Source organism: Ictalurus furcatus, chromosome 13 (genome assembly GCF_023375685.1).
Source record: "Ictalurus furcatus strain D&B chromosome 13, Billie_1.0, whole genome shotgun sequence".
Lineage (NCBI taxonomy): Eukaryota > Metazoa > Chordata > Actinopteri > Siluriformes > Ictaluridae > Ictalurus > Ictalurus furcatus.
The window spans coordinates 8,432,396-8,450,387 of NC_071267.1; the positions used below are offsets into that span (position 1 = coordinate 8,432,396).

A 17,992-nucleotide genomic window follows, 5' to 3' on the forward strand; every position below is an offset into this window, starting at 1 on the left:
CGCTGTATATCAGTTGCCACTAACACAAGCATTTGTGTGCTTCAGCAGCTGGTGAGTTTGCATATGATTATAAATCTAAGTGCTCTGGGTTTTAGCATAAAAATTCGGCGTTCGCTCATGACAAAGTCCCCGTCTTGAACCCTGAGCATCATGGTCCGATCGTCTGAGAGCACACTGTCATTTTGTTTCAAATTACATCAGAATGACAAAAAACTCAGAACAAGAAACCAAGAAAATTGCATATTGATTCAGGCTTTGGTTAACAAACAAACAAACAAAAAACATCTGTTCAAAAAACAATATAAAGTGCCATATTTCATAATTTTTTGTAATTTCATTTCCTCTTTAAGACACACATGATTTGTCAGTCTCCGCTGAGTTTGGAATGAAGAATGAGCACAAAACAGAGGCCTGTATTTACATGTTACTGTACGTCATGCAGTAGCCATGTAAGGCTTTTTTTTTTTTCTTCTTAGTGATAGATCAAACCCTGTGTCTGGGACGTTCGGGCAGCTCAACGTAGAATCAGTGTTAAAGTGCATTGTAGTGTTATTATGGCACAAGCATGTAATATGTAAGTAAAAACATGGTTTGGTCCAAATGTCTAGATCTGTACTGAAAGGCAAACCAGGAAATATATATATATATATATATATATATATATATATATATATATATATATATATATATATATATATATACACATACACATACACAGTGCCCTCCACTAATATTGGCACCCTTGGTAGATATGAGCAAAGAAGCCTGTGAGAAATTGTCTTTATTGTTTAATATTTTGACATTTTTTAAAAACCTTCATAAAAAATACTCTGCTCTCATGGATATCAAACAATTGCAAACACAACACAGGTTTATCCAAAAAAAAATATCTTTGTTAAATATACGTGTGCAACAATTATTGGCACCCTTTTAGGCAATACATTTTACTACCTCCCTTTTCTTGAATCCCTTCCAAACAACTTGTTGTGATGTAGGTGACTTCAGGTTGTAGTTTTGGAGACTTTCTGACCCCAAGACGGACGCAACTAGCTGTGATCCTTGGAGATTTTTTGGCCACTCGAACCATCCTCTTCCAGGTTGATTCATAACATTTCCAGTTGACTGGAACGTCTTAATTATTGCCCTGATGGTGGAAATGGGCATTTTCAATGCTTGTGCTATTTTCTTATAGCCACTTCCCATTTTGTGAAGCTCAACAACCTTTTGCCACACATCACAGCTATCTTCCTCGGTCTTACCCATTGTTATGAATGACTAAGGGAATTTGGCCTATGTGTTACCTAATATTTATACCCCTGTGAAACAGGAAGTCATGGTTGAACAATTTCCTGTTCCTAGTCACCCAGGTGTACTATAAAATATATATTTTTTTTTAATATACTTCAAATATATGTTTCTCATATGAATTCATGGGTTACCAATAATTGCTGCACACCTATATTTAAGAAAGTTTTGTTCTTTGAACAAAGGATCAAAAGATTAAACAATAAAGACAATTTTTCACAGTCTTCTTTGCTCATATTTACCAAGGGTGTCAATATTAGTGGCAGGCACTGTACATACACATATACATACATATATATACACATGTATGTATGTACGAATAGTCTATGTGGTTTCCTGTTTGTTAAGCAGAACCTCCAGCAAGCGCAGTTTGGCTTTCAGGCTTTTGTACTCTTGGTATTCTTCTGTCATTGGAATCCGGTCATCCTTCTGTGCAGTCCTTGTGTGATTTGAGAGCAGAAAAAGACAAAAAAGGAGAGGAGGAAACATTACTAGAGACCTTGTGAGCCCATTTACACAGTGAGAATAACCCTTGTGTTGCCTTCTTGGAATAGTTTTGTGTCAGTGGATATCAGCTAAAAGAAAATGGATTTTATTTGAAATTTTATTTGACATTTGAAACACTGTGTGTGTGTGTGTGTGTGTGTGTGTGTGTGTGTGTGTGTGTGTGTGTGTGTGTGTGTGTACAGAATCATTGTGGTTTTGATGCATTGAGTTTTCCCGTCTCTGCCAATTTATTTTTCTCAATTGTATTGATGTGCATTACACTAACTAAACTGAAATGCCTCGTGGATGTGTGTATCTTTTTCTTTCTCCTGCTGTTCATGTGTTGCGAGCACCAAATGTAACATACGTATTCATTAAAACATGTTAACGCCACTGCAGTGTGTCCCTCGAGTGTTACCTGCCCATCTGTCTGAAGAACTGCTCCTCGAACTCCCTGATGGCTTTCCGTCTCCTCTTCTTCTCCGCACGGGTCTCGCGCAGAAACCGCAGCAGCTCAGATCTGCAAATCATTAAGCATTTCATTTACACCATGGTGTTCAGCAAACCTTAATCCTTTATTAATCGTGCTCAGATTATAAACTGCACTCATTCGTGAGCTTTAAAATGTTTGAGTTCATATTATAGGTTAAACTGTTATAGATTAAATCTTGAAGAAAAAAAAAATTGAGAATCACTTGCACTCTTAGGGAGATTACTCGGATGATTGTACAGTAAGGCTGTTCTAGGGTCTTAAGATCATTGTAAAGCTGAGAATCAGCTGATAGAGTTTCCCATTATAGTTCAAGTTCAATGATTATAGAGATAATCATTAGTTTATATTTGTAAGATTTTGTTCGATTTTTAAGTCACATTATCAAATATATTATGTAAATATCAGCGTTCCTGGTGTGACATGGTTCAGCTATTATGTTAGCTAATATTTGCAGACTGCTAAGCGCTACTAGCTTGTTAGCTTATTAAAATGAATATTTATTAGCAGGTTTATATAGTTAGTTTGTGAAACATTTTTTTCCCATAAATACTATAATGTGCACACTGCTGCTATAAAACAGGGTGTCCTGAAACCATATTAATAAGCAGGTCCTCCATGATGAGTCGTCTAGTAAGATGTGGCACCAACCCCCAGCCCAAAAGTTTTTCTTGGGCATGAGAGAAATCAGAGAAGGTGGATGCTACCAGGAAGCGAATCTCTTTCACATTTCCTTCAAATGAATGTGCTCTTTTTGTGGCTTACGGGTACGAAACATCTTAACTAGAGATGCACCGATACTAAATTTCTCGGCCGATACCGATAACCGATTATTCAGAGTGATATCGCCCGATACCGATAACCAATACCGATAGTTCTGCCTTTTATACCTTCTTTTAAATGAATAATAATTAATTCCACAATTCTGAAAGAAATGTAAATAAAAACTTTATTCTCTCCATTCCAACAAGTTGTTTCACAGTGACTGGTCTCATAAACAGAAAACACATTACTCTAATGAACATGAACACATGAACTCAATTCTGAAGATTAAAGTAAAATTTCTTAACTCATTGAATGTTATTAATTCATATTAACATTGACTGAATTGTAAAAAAAAAAAAACCTCCTGTTAGTCTCACATTCACTCACCACTAACAAAAGCATTTCTACTTCATCACTGAACATCGAACTGGTAATATATAATATCAACTTTTATATATTAACATTAACTGGATATGAAATATACTACTCTACAGATATATTTTTCTGTGCAATATATACTTTTTGTCAACTCATCTTCATTGAAATCTTTCAACTGTGTACTGGTGCTTTAATTCAGCTCGAGCAGTGCGGGGAAAAAATAAATAAATAAAAATTAGACTCGTGTGGACTGCTGTAGCGTCCACAAATTTTAGCAGTGCAGAGATTACAGAGATTACAAACTGCAGTTTTGTCATCATTCCACACAAGAGACATCTTCTTTACACACAGCACGAAATCGGTGTGTTTTCCCGCCCTCTTTTGATTGCCAGGATATAATCGGCCCTGATCAACCGATACCCGATAGCGGAAAAAATTGCCTTTATCGGCCAATATCGATCATCGGCCGATACATCGGTGCATCTCAAATTTTAACGGATTTAAACATAATCTTCTCAACATATTGAGACTGTCATAAGATGATAATCACTTTGACCATTGTAAAGACATTAGCTCTGTGAAGTTCCTGAGATTGCTATTTTCATAGTCTTAGTCATATACAGAGCTTGGGTAACACTTTCCTTAAGAGCAGTATTGATAGAGCTACATGACAACTAACATAAAACTACATAAGCATTTATAAAGGCTTATAACAGACAACAGTCACAAGGACTGCTTTTTTCAATTTGGATGTCTACAATGGCTTAAACGTACCTTCACACATACAGCGATTCGCAGCGACAAAGCCACCGGAGATCATTCATTTTCATTGAATGCTGGCAACTTCCGGCTACATGAGCGACAGCGACCTTTGGCGACTAGATGTGGGCGTGTCCAGTGACACGGTAAAGTTGAGAAAAGTTTCACTTTATGCAAATTTGGAGCGAATTGGTGCAGCGACTACTAATGGGAGTGAAGACAGTAGAGCGCGCGTGATCTGTGATCCGCCATGTTGCCTGAGAGTCCGAATTGTTTTGTGGACCCAAACAGGCCGGCACTTGGGCTTTCTCCGCAGATAAATGGCCAAAGTGTCAAACATTGCTTCTCCTTCATCTCGTAGGATATGATACATAAATACACTGGTGAATTTTATACACGCACACTTTCCGTCCAGAATGTTTCATTTTAGCGGCAAGACAAACTGGTTTGTTCTCAATGCTAAGTGGAATGCTAGTTGCGAGGCCCTCTGATCAATGTCACTATGGCAACCAGTAGTAGGAACGTCTACTGGCTTACGTGATAATACAGTGACTGGCGACTTGCAACGATAAAATCACTGCATGTGTGAATGTGGCTTAACTCCTGAGTCAAGTGAGTGATTTTTCTTGAAGGTTTTGGTGTTATGAGACGTAAATGTTAAGTGAGATTTATTTTTTATGAACACTTATACCAATGCCATGACACTATAATGACAGTGTTACTGTACGTGTGTTTTTTCGGACCCTGAATTATATGGAGGTTGATTTTATTTTGACATGTCACATTATTACCCTTATGTGACAGAATTACACTGAGCTATAAATTCGTTGTCATAACGTTCTAATCTAAGCCTGGAAAATAGCATAACACCACCATATGTCAACAAAAATATATGTCATTTGACTCAAAAATGTAAAAATTGACTAAAGCTGTCTTAATGACAGATACCGCCCTTTAAATCTTTAGAAATATTCACGTCAGTTGTCAGGAAGAGCTACATCCTATAGTCTTATGAACAGTGGCATAACTGAAGTGTTCCTACCACCATGTTAATGAAACTGAAGTGTGTCCCACCTTGAAGCAGCGTGGAGGTTGGACATGTTGAGCACAGGCTGTCGAACCGCTTTCACCTCATCCAGAGGAGAGACAAATGCTGTGTCGCTGTCCCCTTCTTCATCTTCCTCCATTGATTCTGGGGTTGCTTGCCGCGGGGGCTGACTTTGCTGCACGTACTCTTCATCAGACCCTTCCTCTTCCTCCTTAAGCCCAAGAATGAAAAACAGTGAGTCTGCTGATTTCAGCTGTGCTACGTAGTGTTACATGTGAGGAACAAGGAACAAGTTACATGTGAGGAACTTAAAAAAGAGTGCAAATCGATGTAAGATCTGAGAGGATTTTCATTAAAAATGGGTGCTGCTTCAATTATGGTATAACATATTGTATTTTGGTTTAGCATTCAATTATCCATCCATTTTCCATACCGTTTATCCTACACAGGGTCGCGGGGAGCCTGGAGCCTATCCCAGGGAACTCGGGGCACAAGGCGGAGGACACCCTGGACAAGGTGCCAACCCATTGCAGGACACAATCACACACATACACACATTCACACACTATGGACAATTTGGAAATGTCAATCAGCCTACAATACATGTCTTTTGACTGGAGGAGGAAACCGGAGTACCCGGAGGAAACCCCTGAAGCACAGGGATAACGTGCACATTCAATCATGAACAATGAAATTTTAGAAGCTGATGCTTGAACAGGCTTAAAGAAATACCAAAACAGAATCAACTCTGACTTACTTGTTAAGAACAAGTCACCTTAATCATTAAAAGGTGATTTATTAACTACTTGCAAGTCATAATACTACTTCGCAGTCATAATAATCTTTTTTCTCCATCTCTCCTTTCGCCGAGCCCCACATGAATTTATGGAGATACTAGAGATCCAGATCCTTTCTGCCTCTGGATGGAGCTCAAATCTTCTCTAATTCCAGACTGCTGGGACTACGGCTGCTCCTAAGGCCATACAGACTTCATATAAATCCATAATGAACTTTTTCACACTATCTTTTGTTACCCAGATGAGGATGGGTTCCCTTCTGAGTCGGGTTCCTCTCAAGGTTTCTTCCTCTTAAAACATCTTAGGGAGTTTTTCCTCGCCACCGTCGCCACTCAGTGGCTTGCTCAGTTGGGATAAATTCGCACCTTTAATATCTGTATACCGTGTTGATATTTCTGTAAAGCTGCTTTGAGACGATGTCTATTGTAAAAAGCGCTATACAAATAAAATTGAATTGAATTGAATTGAATTATTTATTTATTTATGAATGAAAATGGTAATCTTTAAAGAAAATAGGACTAACAAACATAATTAATTTCCTTCATCTCCTGGTCTTTAGTTTGATGTCATTTCAAATCCTGAAATTTCCTTCCATTTCAGAAACCAGTGCAATATATATTTTGGTATTATGTGCGTTCTTCTGAGAGCATAGTGAAGCTGCACGTACGATGGTGGTTATGGTGGGAGTGGTACACAGCAGGTGCTTGACCATCTGGTATCTGTCATAGAGTGGCTTCACAAGGTTTCTCTCCTGCTTGGTGTCCTGAAAAAAACAACAACAAGAGATTAGCACAAAGCTTAGCAAAATGTGCCTTTAGCGTTCTCTGACCATGCTAATAATGAATCGGTCATGTCGGTGGTGGAAAGGGTCTTACAGGGCGCCCGTGTAGACTTTCGAAATACAGCAGGCATTTCTGCAGTGTGAGTTTCTCCAGCGCCATCTGCCTCTGGGTCATCTCCTGAGAACACGAGTAGGTACGATTAAGCATGGGTCAGAAAGAGCCGTTTCAAATTTTTTATTAAAGTTATTTTTCCCAATTTACTATATGAAATGTGTTAACCTGTGTTTCCACACATATTATTATTGTAAATAAATCCCCAACGTCTTCATTCTTATGAACATTGTGGACATGAATATGAAGACGATAAGATCTAAATAATATTATTTAAAAACAATTTCAAGTTATGGTTCTATAATGTGACATCAGTGTGACCACCAGAATATTTATTTCTAAACAGTGAGTGTAACATAAAGGTTAATCGTCTTCTGCTCTTCTGCCCTGAGAACTCGCCTACTGTGTAAATAGAATGTAGCCACAGATGGCCTTACCTTCATGTTGTCTGGGAGGCCAAGGGCCTGGCGTTTCTCCCTCAGTCGCTTCAGCAGCATGTCCACCGTCTCCTCCAGAGAGGGCTTGTGCTGCTGCTGCTGTTGCTCGGGCGCCTCATGCTGGCCGTTTGAGTATCTACACGTGCCTGTGGGCTGGTCGTTCTCTTGGCCTCGTGATTCCTCCACTGACTGCCTCAGCTTCAGATCTGAAGAACAGATGAAAACAGAAAAAGAAGCGATAAAAAACAGTCAAGAGACTCTTATTTCAGACAGATTACATTTATTACAGTCAGCTAGGTGTATTTAAAAAGGTCCGGGTAGGGCAATGGGTATATAATCACTTCAACTTGGGTTTGATTATTAATGCTTATGTTCTGATCACTATGTAGTAACCCTAAGTAGAGCATAAATATTATTGGACACAACAAAGGCTCTATGTGACTATTCTATAAGAATTTGACACTGTAATTCAGACATACTTACAGCTGTAAAACTTACAGTTCAACTTACAGTTGTGTGCAAAAGTTTGGGCACCCCTGGCCAAGTTACATATTTTATTGTTTTTTAAAGTGAACACAACTGCTATAGCAAATTACTAAAAAATAATTAATATATAAAATGTTAATGCAAGGTTATTTTATATTTGATGAACTTAAAAATGTGGTGGGGGGGAGGTGGGATAATTGTGGCATGTCCAAAAATTTGGACACCCTACTAAGTTAGTACTTAATAACATCCTCTTTGGCAGATATCACAGCATGCAGACACTTTTTGTAGCCAGCTAGGAGTCTTTCTATGCATGTTTACTGAATTTTCACCCACTTTTCCTTGCAGAACATTCAGGGATCATCTAAAGCTGTCTGTCATGCACATCATGTTTAAGACCTACACATTTTTTATGATGTTCAAGACAGGGTACTGTGAGGATATGTATTCGTTTTTTATAGTTAGAACTGTATAATTCCGAGGTCAGGCTTTTCAATTATAGAAGCACTAAAGGTGTTTGTTTGTTTGTTTGTTTGTTTGTTTGTTTGTTTATTCGTTCATTTTTGTTCATTCATTTGTCATTTTGTAGCTCATAGTTTTACTCTTGAGTTAAAATGACCTGAACATCATCTTTGTAACATAAATCTGTAAATCATAAAGTATAACTAAATCATTTTTAATATAGGTTGTGTTGGCCTGAGCTTTAACTGTCAAATGGTAGAAAATATTCTTTTAAGACGATTGCTATGATAAAATAAAGATTACCCACCTTTGAGCTGCTTGCGAGACTTGGCCAGTTCACTCATGAGCTGGAATATCTCTGGATTAGCAGTCTTGTCATTATGGGAGGGCTAGAGTTAAAAAAGAAAAAGAAAAAGAAAGAAATAATCAGGTACACCCTTACATACACCATTATATTACATTCCTTATTTAAGGCTGGCCTATTAATTACTAATAGAGTAATATGAGCAAAGAGTGTGGACTTATGAGGTCTCTGTCTCAAAACGCAACTTTGTATTTCACCAAGGTGCAGTAACTCTGTTTACCACAAGAGGGGATCAGTACGAGAAAAATGTGTGAATGGCTGACCAATATACTGGTATACTGGGTTTCATGACCTTTCCAACACTTTTTTATTATATGTGTGACATCACACTTTCCTTATCTTTCAGTGCTGTCAAGGTCTGGCTAAGCAATTTGCACTCAGTATCCGAACAAAAAGTTCAGATGTTACCTTGTCATCTGCTTTAACCTGTGTATTGTTTTAGAAAGTTATTTACACATTTGTTAAATCCCAGGTCACTGCTTCAGTCATGTTAAAAATGTATCAGTTTCTAACAATATGTAAATTTAAATTATATAGGGTAGAGCTGGATCACATAACATTTTTTGGTTTGAGTTAAAGTATTGGACACATGAGGAATGGGTTAAGATTCCTCAGGAACACTGCCAGAAGCTATGCATCTCGTTTGCAGCAGGTCATAACAGCAAAATGGTGCTCTACTAAGTACTCAAGATGATTGCCATGAAGGGGTTGAATAACTTTGAAACTGGAGAAGTCATTATAAGTTGCATTTTCAGTTGAATTTGGGGAATCCACTTGAAGCATTCATTGTGTTGAACTATTTCAACCGCTTTTGTTTGATTTGTTCAATACAAACAGCTGAAAGTCTGTAAAAGTGACAATGGGGGTTGAATAATTTTGAGTACAACTTTATCTATTTATTAAAATCATTCAATATTTACATATCTGTGAGTGGTAAAAGTATGTGAACCTTTGCTTTTAGTGTCTTGTGCAGCAATAACCGTACCTAAACGTTGGCGGTAACTGTTGATCAGTCCTGCACGTCGGCTTAGAGTAATTTTAGCCCGTTCCTCAGTACAGAACAGCTTCAACTCTGGGATGTTGGTGTGTTTCCTCACATGAACTGCTTGCTTCAGGTCCTTCCACAAGATTTCTATTGGATTAAGGTCAGGACTTTGACTTGGCCATTCCAAAACATTAACTTTATTCTTCTTTAACCGTTCTTTGATAGAATGACTTGTGTATTAGGGTCATTGTCTTGCTGCATGACCCACTTTCTCTTGAGATTCAGTTCATTGACAGATGTCCTGACATTTTCATTTCACTGGTATGATTCAGAATTCATGGATCCATCAATATTGGCAAGCGGTCCTGGCCCACCATGTTTCACAGATGGGATAAGGTTCTTATGCTGGAATGCAGTGTTTAACTTTCTCCAAATATAACTCTTCTCAGTTAAACCAAAAATTTCTATTTTGGTCTCCTCTATCCACAAAACATTTTTCTACTAGCCTTGTCCACATGATCTTTAACAAACGTGCAGACGGGAAGCAATGTTCTATTTATAGAGTGGTGGCTTTCTCCTTGGAACCTTGACATGCACGCCATTGTTGTTCAGTGTTCCCCTGATGGTGGACTCATGAACATTAACATTAGACAATGTGAGAGAGGCCTTTAGTTGTTTAAAAGATTCCCTGGGTTCCTTTGTGACCTCGCAGACTATTAGACGTCTTGCTCTTGGAGTGATCTTTGTTGGTCTCCACTCCTGGGGAGGGTAACAATGCTCTTGAATTTCCTTTAGATATGGTTTTGTCACCTTTTTCAGCCTGATCACATACTTTTGCCACTCAAAGATAAGCAATATTGGATCATTTTCCTCAATAAATAAGTGACCAAGAATAATATTTTTGTCGTATTTGTTTAATTAGGTTCTCTTTGTCTACTTTGAGGAAATCTGATGAAGTTTTGGGTCGTATTTATGCAGAAATATAGAAAATTCTATATTTCACAAACTTTCAAGAACCACTGTATATACATATATTTCTCCCTCCATATTGACTTACTTGGCACAAACTGTTTGTTGTTGTTGTTGTTACAAATAGCTCTAGCAAAAGTGTACAAACCTGACTTTTTTTCCAAACAGACATGGAGAAGTGATGCCCTATATGCACATAAATGGGTCACATTCATTCATCCATCCATCCATCCATCCATTTTCTGTACCGCTTATCCTACACAGGGTCGCGGTGGAGCCTGGAACCTATCCTAGGGAACTCAGAGGACACCCTGGACAGGGTGCCAATCTATCGCAGGGCACAATTGCACACAAATTCACACACTACAGACAATTTAGAGATGCCAATCAGCCTGCATTGCATGTCTTTGGACTGGGGGAAGAAACTGGAGTACCCAGAGGAAGCCCCCGAAGCACGAGGATAACATGCACACAGGGCGGAGGTGGGAATTGAAGCTTCAAATTTTACGGTACGAGGCAAACGTACTAACCAGTAACTGTGCCCCCTGGGTCACAGTCGTATGCATGAATTTAAAGTAAACAAACGTGTTACAATCGTATCAGCTCTCTAGGAATCTGTTTCCATGCTAGTTAGTGACCTGTTCTCTTGCATATTAAGGACCTTAAGGGCCAGATCTCCAGTATAATTAACACAATAATGTGTCATTAGATAGGATCTGAGCAGGCTGGGTAGACGAACTTGGTATAGAAATATCTGAAGTGCTTAAAAGACAGTGACTTCCTGTGCTCATCTTAGCCTAATACAGTTTAAGGTTCTTCATCAAACTTACTACAGGAAAGCAATACTGTCTAAGATATATTCTAACTTAGAGGAACTATGTAACCGATGTCACTTTTCAAAAGAAGAATTCACCCACATGGTCGGTCCTGTTTTAAGCTAAAATGGCTTCTGCTCATCTATATTCAAAATCTTGAATGAAGCATTTGAATTAGATGTACAACCAAGTGCTGAAATAGGCATGTATATACAGAGTATTGGCAGATAATACAACAATAACAAGAATACTGCTTGAATGGAAATAACCTAAAACCACCAAAAACATCAGCATTTGATATTAATGTAATTTGGAGACTGTTTGTAATTATACTCTAGAGTCTAGACGGTTGCTTCAATCTGGCAACCTCGTACCTTGTAGTTCATTTCTTGTTCGAAGCGTTCTTCAAACTTGCGTATCCTTCTCTTCAGCGTCTGGATGTGTTTAGTGAGTAATGGAATAGATTGTGTGTCTTTATCATCATCAGACGTCTCCGGTCTGACCATCCAACGAGGCCTGAGAGAGAGAATGAGACAGTCGTGGTTTAATTCTTCATCTGTTGAGGCATAAACAGGTGGTGTTGTTCTACATTGTATAATATAGAAGCAAACACTGTGTGATTGTGTGTGTGTGTGTGTGTGTGTGTGTGTGTGTGTGTGTGTGTGTGTGTGTGTGAAATCATACAGGATGAGATGCTGTGAGCAGGGAGGTGATGGTGCACTTGCACTCTTAGGGTCTGTAGGTGGGGGGGGGGGGGGGGTGAAATCATACAGGATGAGATGTTGTGTGCAGGGAGGTGATGGTGCACTCTCAGGGTCTGTACATGTGTGTGTGTGTGTGTGTGTGTGAAATCGTACAGGATGAGATGCTGTGTGCGGGGAGGTGATGGTGCACTCTCAGGGTCTGTACATGTGTGTGTGTGTGTGTGTGTGTGTGTGAAATCGTACAGGATGAGATGCTGTGTGCGGGGAGGTGATGGTGCACTCTCAGGGTCTGTACATGTGTGTGTGTGTGTGTGTGTGTGAAATCGTACAGGATGAGATGCTGTGTGCGGGGAGGTGATGGTGCACTCTCAGGGTCTGTACATGTGTGTGTGTGTGTGTGTGTGTGTGTGTGTGAAATCGTACAGGATGAGATGTTGTGTGCAGGGAGGTGATGGTGCACTCTCAGGGTCTGTACGTGTGTGTGTGTGTGTGAAATCATACAGGATGAGATGCTGTGTGCAGGGAGGTGATGGTGCACTCTCAGGGTCGGTGTTGAAGCGCTGGCTGAGGCTGAGGCTGGCGCAGCGTGGTGAGAGTAAAGGGCTGTTCCCATCTGTAATGTAAGAGATGAGCCGACTGGGACCAGGGTTCTGCTGGAGTTCACTGCTGTAGTCACTTTCAGACTGCCTACGATCTACACACACACACACACACACACACACACAGAGCAACTGTTTCTAAAGATTTATATGAGGTGCCATTTAGGCCTTTACATTAATGTGTAAGGTGTCACGAATCCCCTGCACCATCTGCATATCCTATGCTTTTATTGTGACATTATTTCTTTTTGGCTTCCTGGTCCTGTCTCCGCCCCTTGTTATGTCATAGGCACGTCATCCTGATTGTATCCACCTGTTACCGGTTTAGTTCCTGATTAGTTTGTCTGTACATATCCTCATCATTGTTTGTCTTTGTGAAGTTTTACCCCATGTTAATGTGCATCTCTGAGTCTTCTTCTCCTGTGTTACTTAAGGTTTTTTATTTGTTTCCTAGTTCTTTAGATCTAGTTGGGATTTCCTAGTTTTGTCCCTTGTTTTTCTATTTGTGTTTGTTCTCTTTTTGATGCTTCCTTCTATATTTCCTAGGAAAATAATCAACAATGGGGCGGTTGGTTATTTTTCAATAACAGCCCATCCTGACGTGTTTTATTCCTCTTATACCACAGCAATGATACATATTACTGACATAATAACAACTATACAGTAGAGTTTCCCAACTTTCTTGTACTTATGAGAAAAATACTGCTCCATAATCCGTTCTCAAAAACCTCCTTTCTTAGTCTTAGCGCTGACACCTGAGACTCCTTCCATAAATGTTAAACCTCTCCTCACAGAAAGCTTAACCATATCAGCAATTATATGTTTTTTTTTTCTTTGTTATATAACGGCACGTTTTTAATCCATTTATCATTAGACTTTGACTATGTAGACCTCATATTATTTGGGCTGCGTGAACATTAAAGATGCCCACAGTACCTACCTACCGCTCAACATTTCCGCGCTAGTCCAGTAATGTCTAAAATTCACACCACCCATAGCATAGTGACCGCCTACATTCCCATACACAACACTGTACAGCCTGTGTGGGCTCGCATCACATCTCACTGAGCTAAAATGCTGGTTAAAATCAACGCCTATCTGCTGAGTTTAATGCATGTCAGACCCATGTCTAAAATAAGATTCAGAAATGCATCAGGTGCTGGCCTTTAGTGCGATAAAATCTCTGACGCCAAATCTCAAAATGTATCACAGAGTGTAGAGAACTATGAATATGCTGAAAACAGAAAAGTTGAGGGAATGCAAAAACAAGAAAGACTATGAACTTGTACTATATGTTCATGGCCTGTGTGAGTTCTTCTCACATTGTTATTAATTATAGATATATAATTAGTATTGAAAATTGTTATCTATTTTCAATTTGGAAAACTGATACGCAAAAAAAACATTCATCAGTTTAATAAATGTTACATGTAATAGTTTCTGTTAGCCCTTCTTTTTCCTAGATTTGTCCTAAGGGTGTGTCTCATCAGCTCCCTAGCTCCCTACATCGTGAATCAGTATATCGTGTACACGAGTTCGGGCACTGGTAAAGACCTTGGGTCACTATACATCGGGACACTGATGACTCAATTTCCGGCGACATGACCACGTACTCACATTGTAAAACGTCACCCCTGGCAATTATCAACAACATTCAGGACCGATATCTTTCTGACGTTATATGACATAAATTTGTTAGCGTAATCACACACTGTTCTGTCATGGTACTTCAAGCAGGATCGTTGGCTAGCTAGTGTATTTTTTCAAAACATTAAACATTTAAAAGTCATTAAGACTCAAACAAATCGTACATAGAATGTCAAATAAAGTTAAAAATCGCTAAAGTAAGTAACCATTTGAGAGCAACAACAACGATAACAAGCTACTTACATTTGTAGTTTGTCCGCTTTTTTTTTTTTTTCCGAACTGAGAGGCTTCAGAAAATATGATGTCATTTCCTGTAAGGGAACATAGTGAGCATCGATGCTCTCAGGTTTTTGGGATTTTTTTTAGTGCGCTGGATGGATTTTGCGATTGAGACAGCCCTTAAAATGGCCGACTCCATGATCAGTGCCCTGACTACTGAACTATGGAGCTGATTGAGATGCACTCATAGCTTATTTTCAGAGATGGTTATTGGTGCTACTCAGCCTTACATCATGGCCCATCAAGGGCTCACAAAAGTACTGATGTGGCCCAGGCAGAATTTGAGTTTGACACCCCTGATGGAACAGCAGCCAGTCTATTGTCCATGAGTACAAGTCTATAAGAATGAGCTGTTACTATAAAAATGAAACTTATCAAAACAAATGCATTACGTTAAACCTGTGATTTGTGGTGGAGCCAGCACTATTGGTGTTATAGAAAAGTAGTCACTATCTTCGGACCAATTTGAATTGAGAATTCAGCAGTGCTGTAGTATGTTTAATCTCAAATAAACTCCCTAATGCGCATGGTGCCTTAGTGGTTAGTACGTTTGCCTTGCACCTCCAGGGTTGGGGGTTCAAATCCTGCCTCTGTGTGTGCAGAGTTTGGTCGCTCTCCAGACTCTGGTTTCCTCCCCAGTTCAAAGACATGTGTTGTAGATTGATTGGCATTTGTCTGTAGTGTGTGAATGTGTGTGCAATTGTGCCCTGTAATGGATTGGCAACAGGCAACCTGTCCAAGGTGTCCCCCGCCTTGTTCCCCGAGTTCCCGGGGATAGGCTCCAGGCTCCTTGGCGACCCTGTGCAGGATAAGCAGTACGGAAAATGGATGGAAGCACCCTAACTTTGTTGTCTCACCTGCCCACGGCAGGTTTGTTAGTTGTATTAATTGTAAAATAGACTTGCACTTCTTTTTCCCTCCAACATGCAAATGTTTGAATCTATAGAAAGAATGAATGTGACTCTTTTCAAATAAATATCTGAGGTAAAAGTATTACATATGGGAGGTAGCCTGGTGAATGTGAGAGTAATTTGTATGAATCCATCCATCTATCCATCTTCTATACCGCTTATCCTTTTCAGGGTCACAGGGAACCTGGAGCCTATCCCAGGGAGCATCGGGCACAAGGCGGGGTACACCCTGGACAGGGTGCCAATCCATCGCAGGGCACAATCACATAATTTGTATGAATATGTTATGTAAACTTTGTATAATGGCCTAAACAGCACCTCATATCATTAGATCTCAAGGCAACACATCAAGTCTTTGCAAGCGTCATAGTCACTATTCACAAATCCAGAACTCGGTGCATGTGTGAAAAGCTGGCGAGTTTCATCACACCTCCGAAAATACATCATCACCTCACGTTATTCTCTGGAACTGCCTTTGTGATGTGGATTGATTCTAGCTAAACACCAGACACATATTTCCTTCAAATACAAAAGCAGAGATTAACCCCAATCATTTAGTCCAGTCACTGAAATTACATCTAGAAAGTTCCACACTTCGATATGTGACGACACCGCAACGAAAATGAAAAATAAAAACGGATTTGTCATTCTCAAGACAAGAAGCAGTGCAAGGTTTAAAATACAGGGAAAATATGATCATGTTTATCCTGGTATTTTCTGCATCAGCAACAAATGCACAGTTGTAATTACCTAGTGTTGCCAGATTGACAGATTACCTCCCATATCAGGTTATTTTTATCTAACTGGGCCAGAAAAAATGGCCTTTAGTGGGTGGATATGATTTGGATTCATTTCAGGCTGGTTTATAGAGATTTCGGAAAGGCTTTTTTACTGTGATGTGTCTTGGGAAAAAGTCACTTTAAATCCTGTATGCACTTTCTTCTCTTACTGCTGGTGCTTTTGAAAAGAGACTGTTGTTTTCTCAGCAGGTTACAGGTTCGTAAGAGGTGTTTACAAACGTGAGTACTGAAACCTTACTCACTTTATGCTTTCAATCACATCAATCACATGTGAACATTCAAAATGAAACCAGACTGTAAGCATAGATTTGAGTGTAAATCAAATTAGAGAAGAGGATGAATGTTAAACAGCAGGTAGAATTAGTGTCCATGGATGCATCCATACATGCATATGTATTTACTAACACACATGCAGGAATAACAACCTGTGAGTCATCAGACCTTTCCCGGCTGATGGCAAAAATATAAGCAAAACCTCTGGGCGATCCCTGACCCTGTTTTATGATCTATAAATAGACGAGACAAGACAAGAGAGAATAAATAAATTTAAAAAACTAATCAACAACGGTTGCTTAAGAAAGATAGCAGGAAGTAAAGAGAGAGGTGTGCAGAAATACATGTAAAGAAGGTGAAAATAATGACAGTAGAATGCTGAAATGTACTGAAGGTGTCAGCTTAAAGGGGTGTGTTAGTGAAAGAAAGAGAGAAAGCCATGCTGTGAGGAGGTGCGGCCACGCTGCATATCTCTCCAACTCGCCGCATTATTAATAGACACCTGCGTGAAATGGCACCACGAGCCAAAAACAAAAGCAGGTGGCAACCACATCCCCACAAATCCCATTCTCAATCGTTCATTCTCCTCCAGTCAATCTCTCAGAAATGAATCAATGGGAGATGAACCTGTCAGCGCAAAGCCGTGCATTTATCCATATCATGGCGTATCACACAGGATCCAGTGCCTCCAGGAAGCGTGACATATAGAAATATACTACGTCACATCTTCCACCTGCATCAGGATGCTAGCAGATGCACAGCTGCATGACTGAGATGGTGTGCCGGATCAGCATGGTGAAGGTGTATTACCTTGAGGGTTGTTCTCATCCCGCAGGCTGCCGCGTGAGGGGAGTGGTGTCTCGTCCCTGCCACCCATGCCGGTTGGGCTTTCATCGGGAGAAGAATCCGGCGGCGAGCTGGCATCCTCCTCCAAAGCCTGGAGCTTCAACAGAGAGCTCTGCAGGCAGAAGCAAAACATGCCAACGAGGTATAGGCAGAAAGGCTGGGATGGAGGAAGAGGAGCCTGAGCAATCCGGCGGGTATCAGACGAAGAGATGGAGAGCTGGAATGCCTCTGCAGTCTCGCTCTCACATACACACACGGCACTCAGCCCTGCCTCTGCTGCTGCTCACATGCGTGTTCAAGAGGGAGGCAAGTGAATGTGCTCCGATCATATGAATGCTGCAGCGGCAGTTCCTACCTTTGCCTGGATTATTCATGCAGTGGTGGGAAAGAGTGAGAGAGAGAAAAAGAAGGGGTGTGTGTGGGGTGGTGGGGGGGTCTGCTAGCGTCAGCAAGCCCCAAGGCAGGCCGGATGAGACCGGCTGAAACGATAGGAG

At 40.0% G+C, this 17,992-nt stretch overlaps 1 protein-coding gene across 1 annotated transcript; it reads right to left on the reverse strand.

Annotated features, from left to right (window-relative positions):
* Nucleotides 1–1,629: 1,629 nt before the first annotated feature.
* Nucleotides 1,630–17,732, reverse strand: fam13c (family with sequence similarity 13 member C). Its single transcript, XM_053639806.1, has 10 exons — nucleotides 17,463–17,732; nucleotides 12,645–12,837; nucleotides 11,814–11,955; nucleotides 8,614–8,695; nucleotides 7,359–7,564; nucleotides 6,904–6,987; nucleotides 6,696–6,791; nucleotides 5,258–5,442; nucleotides 2,210–2,311; nucleotides 1,630–1,744 (listed from the first exon to the last, which is right to left on the reverse strand). Exons 1-10 carry the CDS (start codon nucleotides 17,629–17,631, stop codon nucleotides 1,630–1,632), a joined length of 1,374 nt encoding a protein of 457 aa, XP_053495781.1. The 5' UTR covers nucleotides 17,632–17,732.
* Nucleotides 17,733–17,992: the final 260 nt, after the last annotated feature.

Excerpts from the sequence above, each read along its gene's own strand:
- fam13c (XM_053639806.1), bottom strand. The coding sequence starts at position 17,631 with ATGTTTTGCTTCTGCCTGCAGAGCTCTCTGTTGAAGCTCCAGGCTTTG. Across the intron at positions 7,565-8,613 it reads GTCTCGCAAGCAGCTCAAAG|ATCTGAAGCTGAGGCAGTCA; the intron begins GTGGGTAATCTT and ends TCTGTTCTTCAG. Across the intron at positions 6,988-7,358 it reads GCCTCCCAGACAACATGAAG|GAGATGACCCAGAGGCAGAT; the intron begins GTAAGGCCATCT and ends TCGTGTTCTCAG.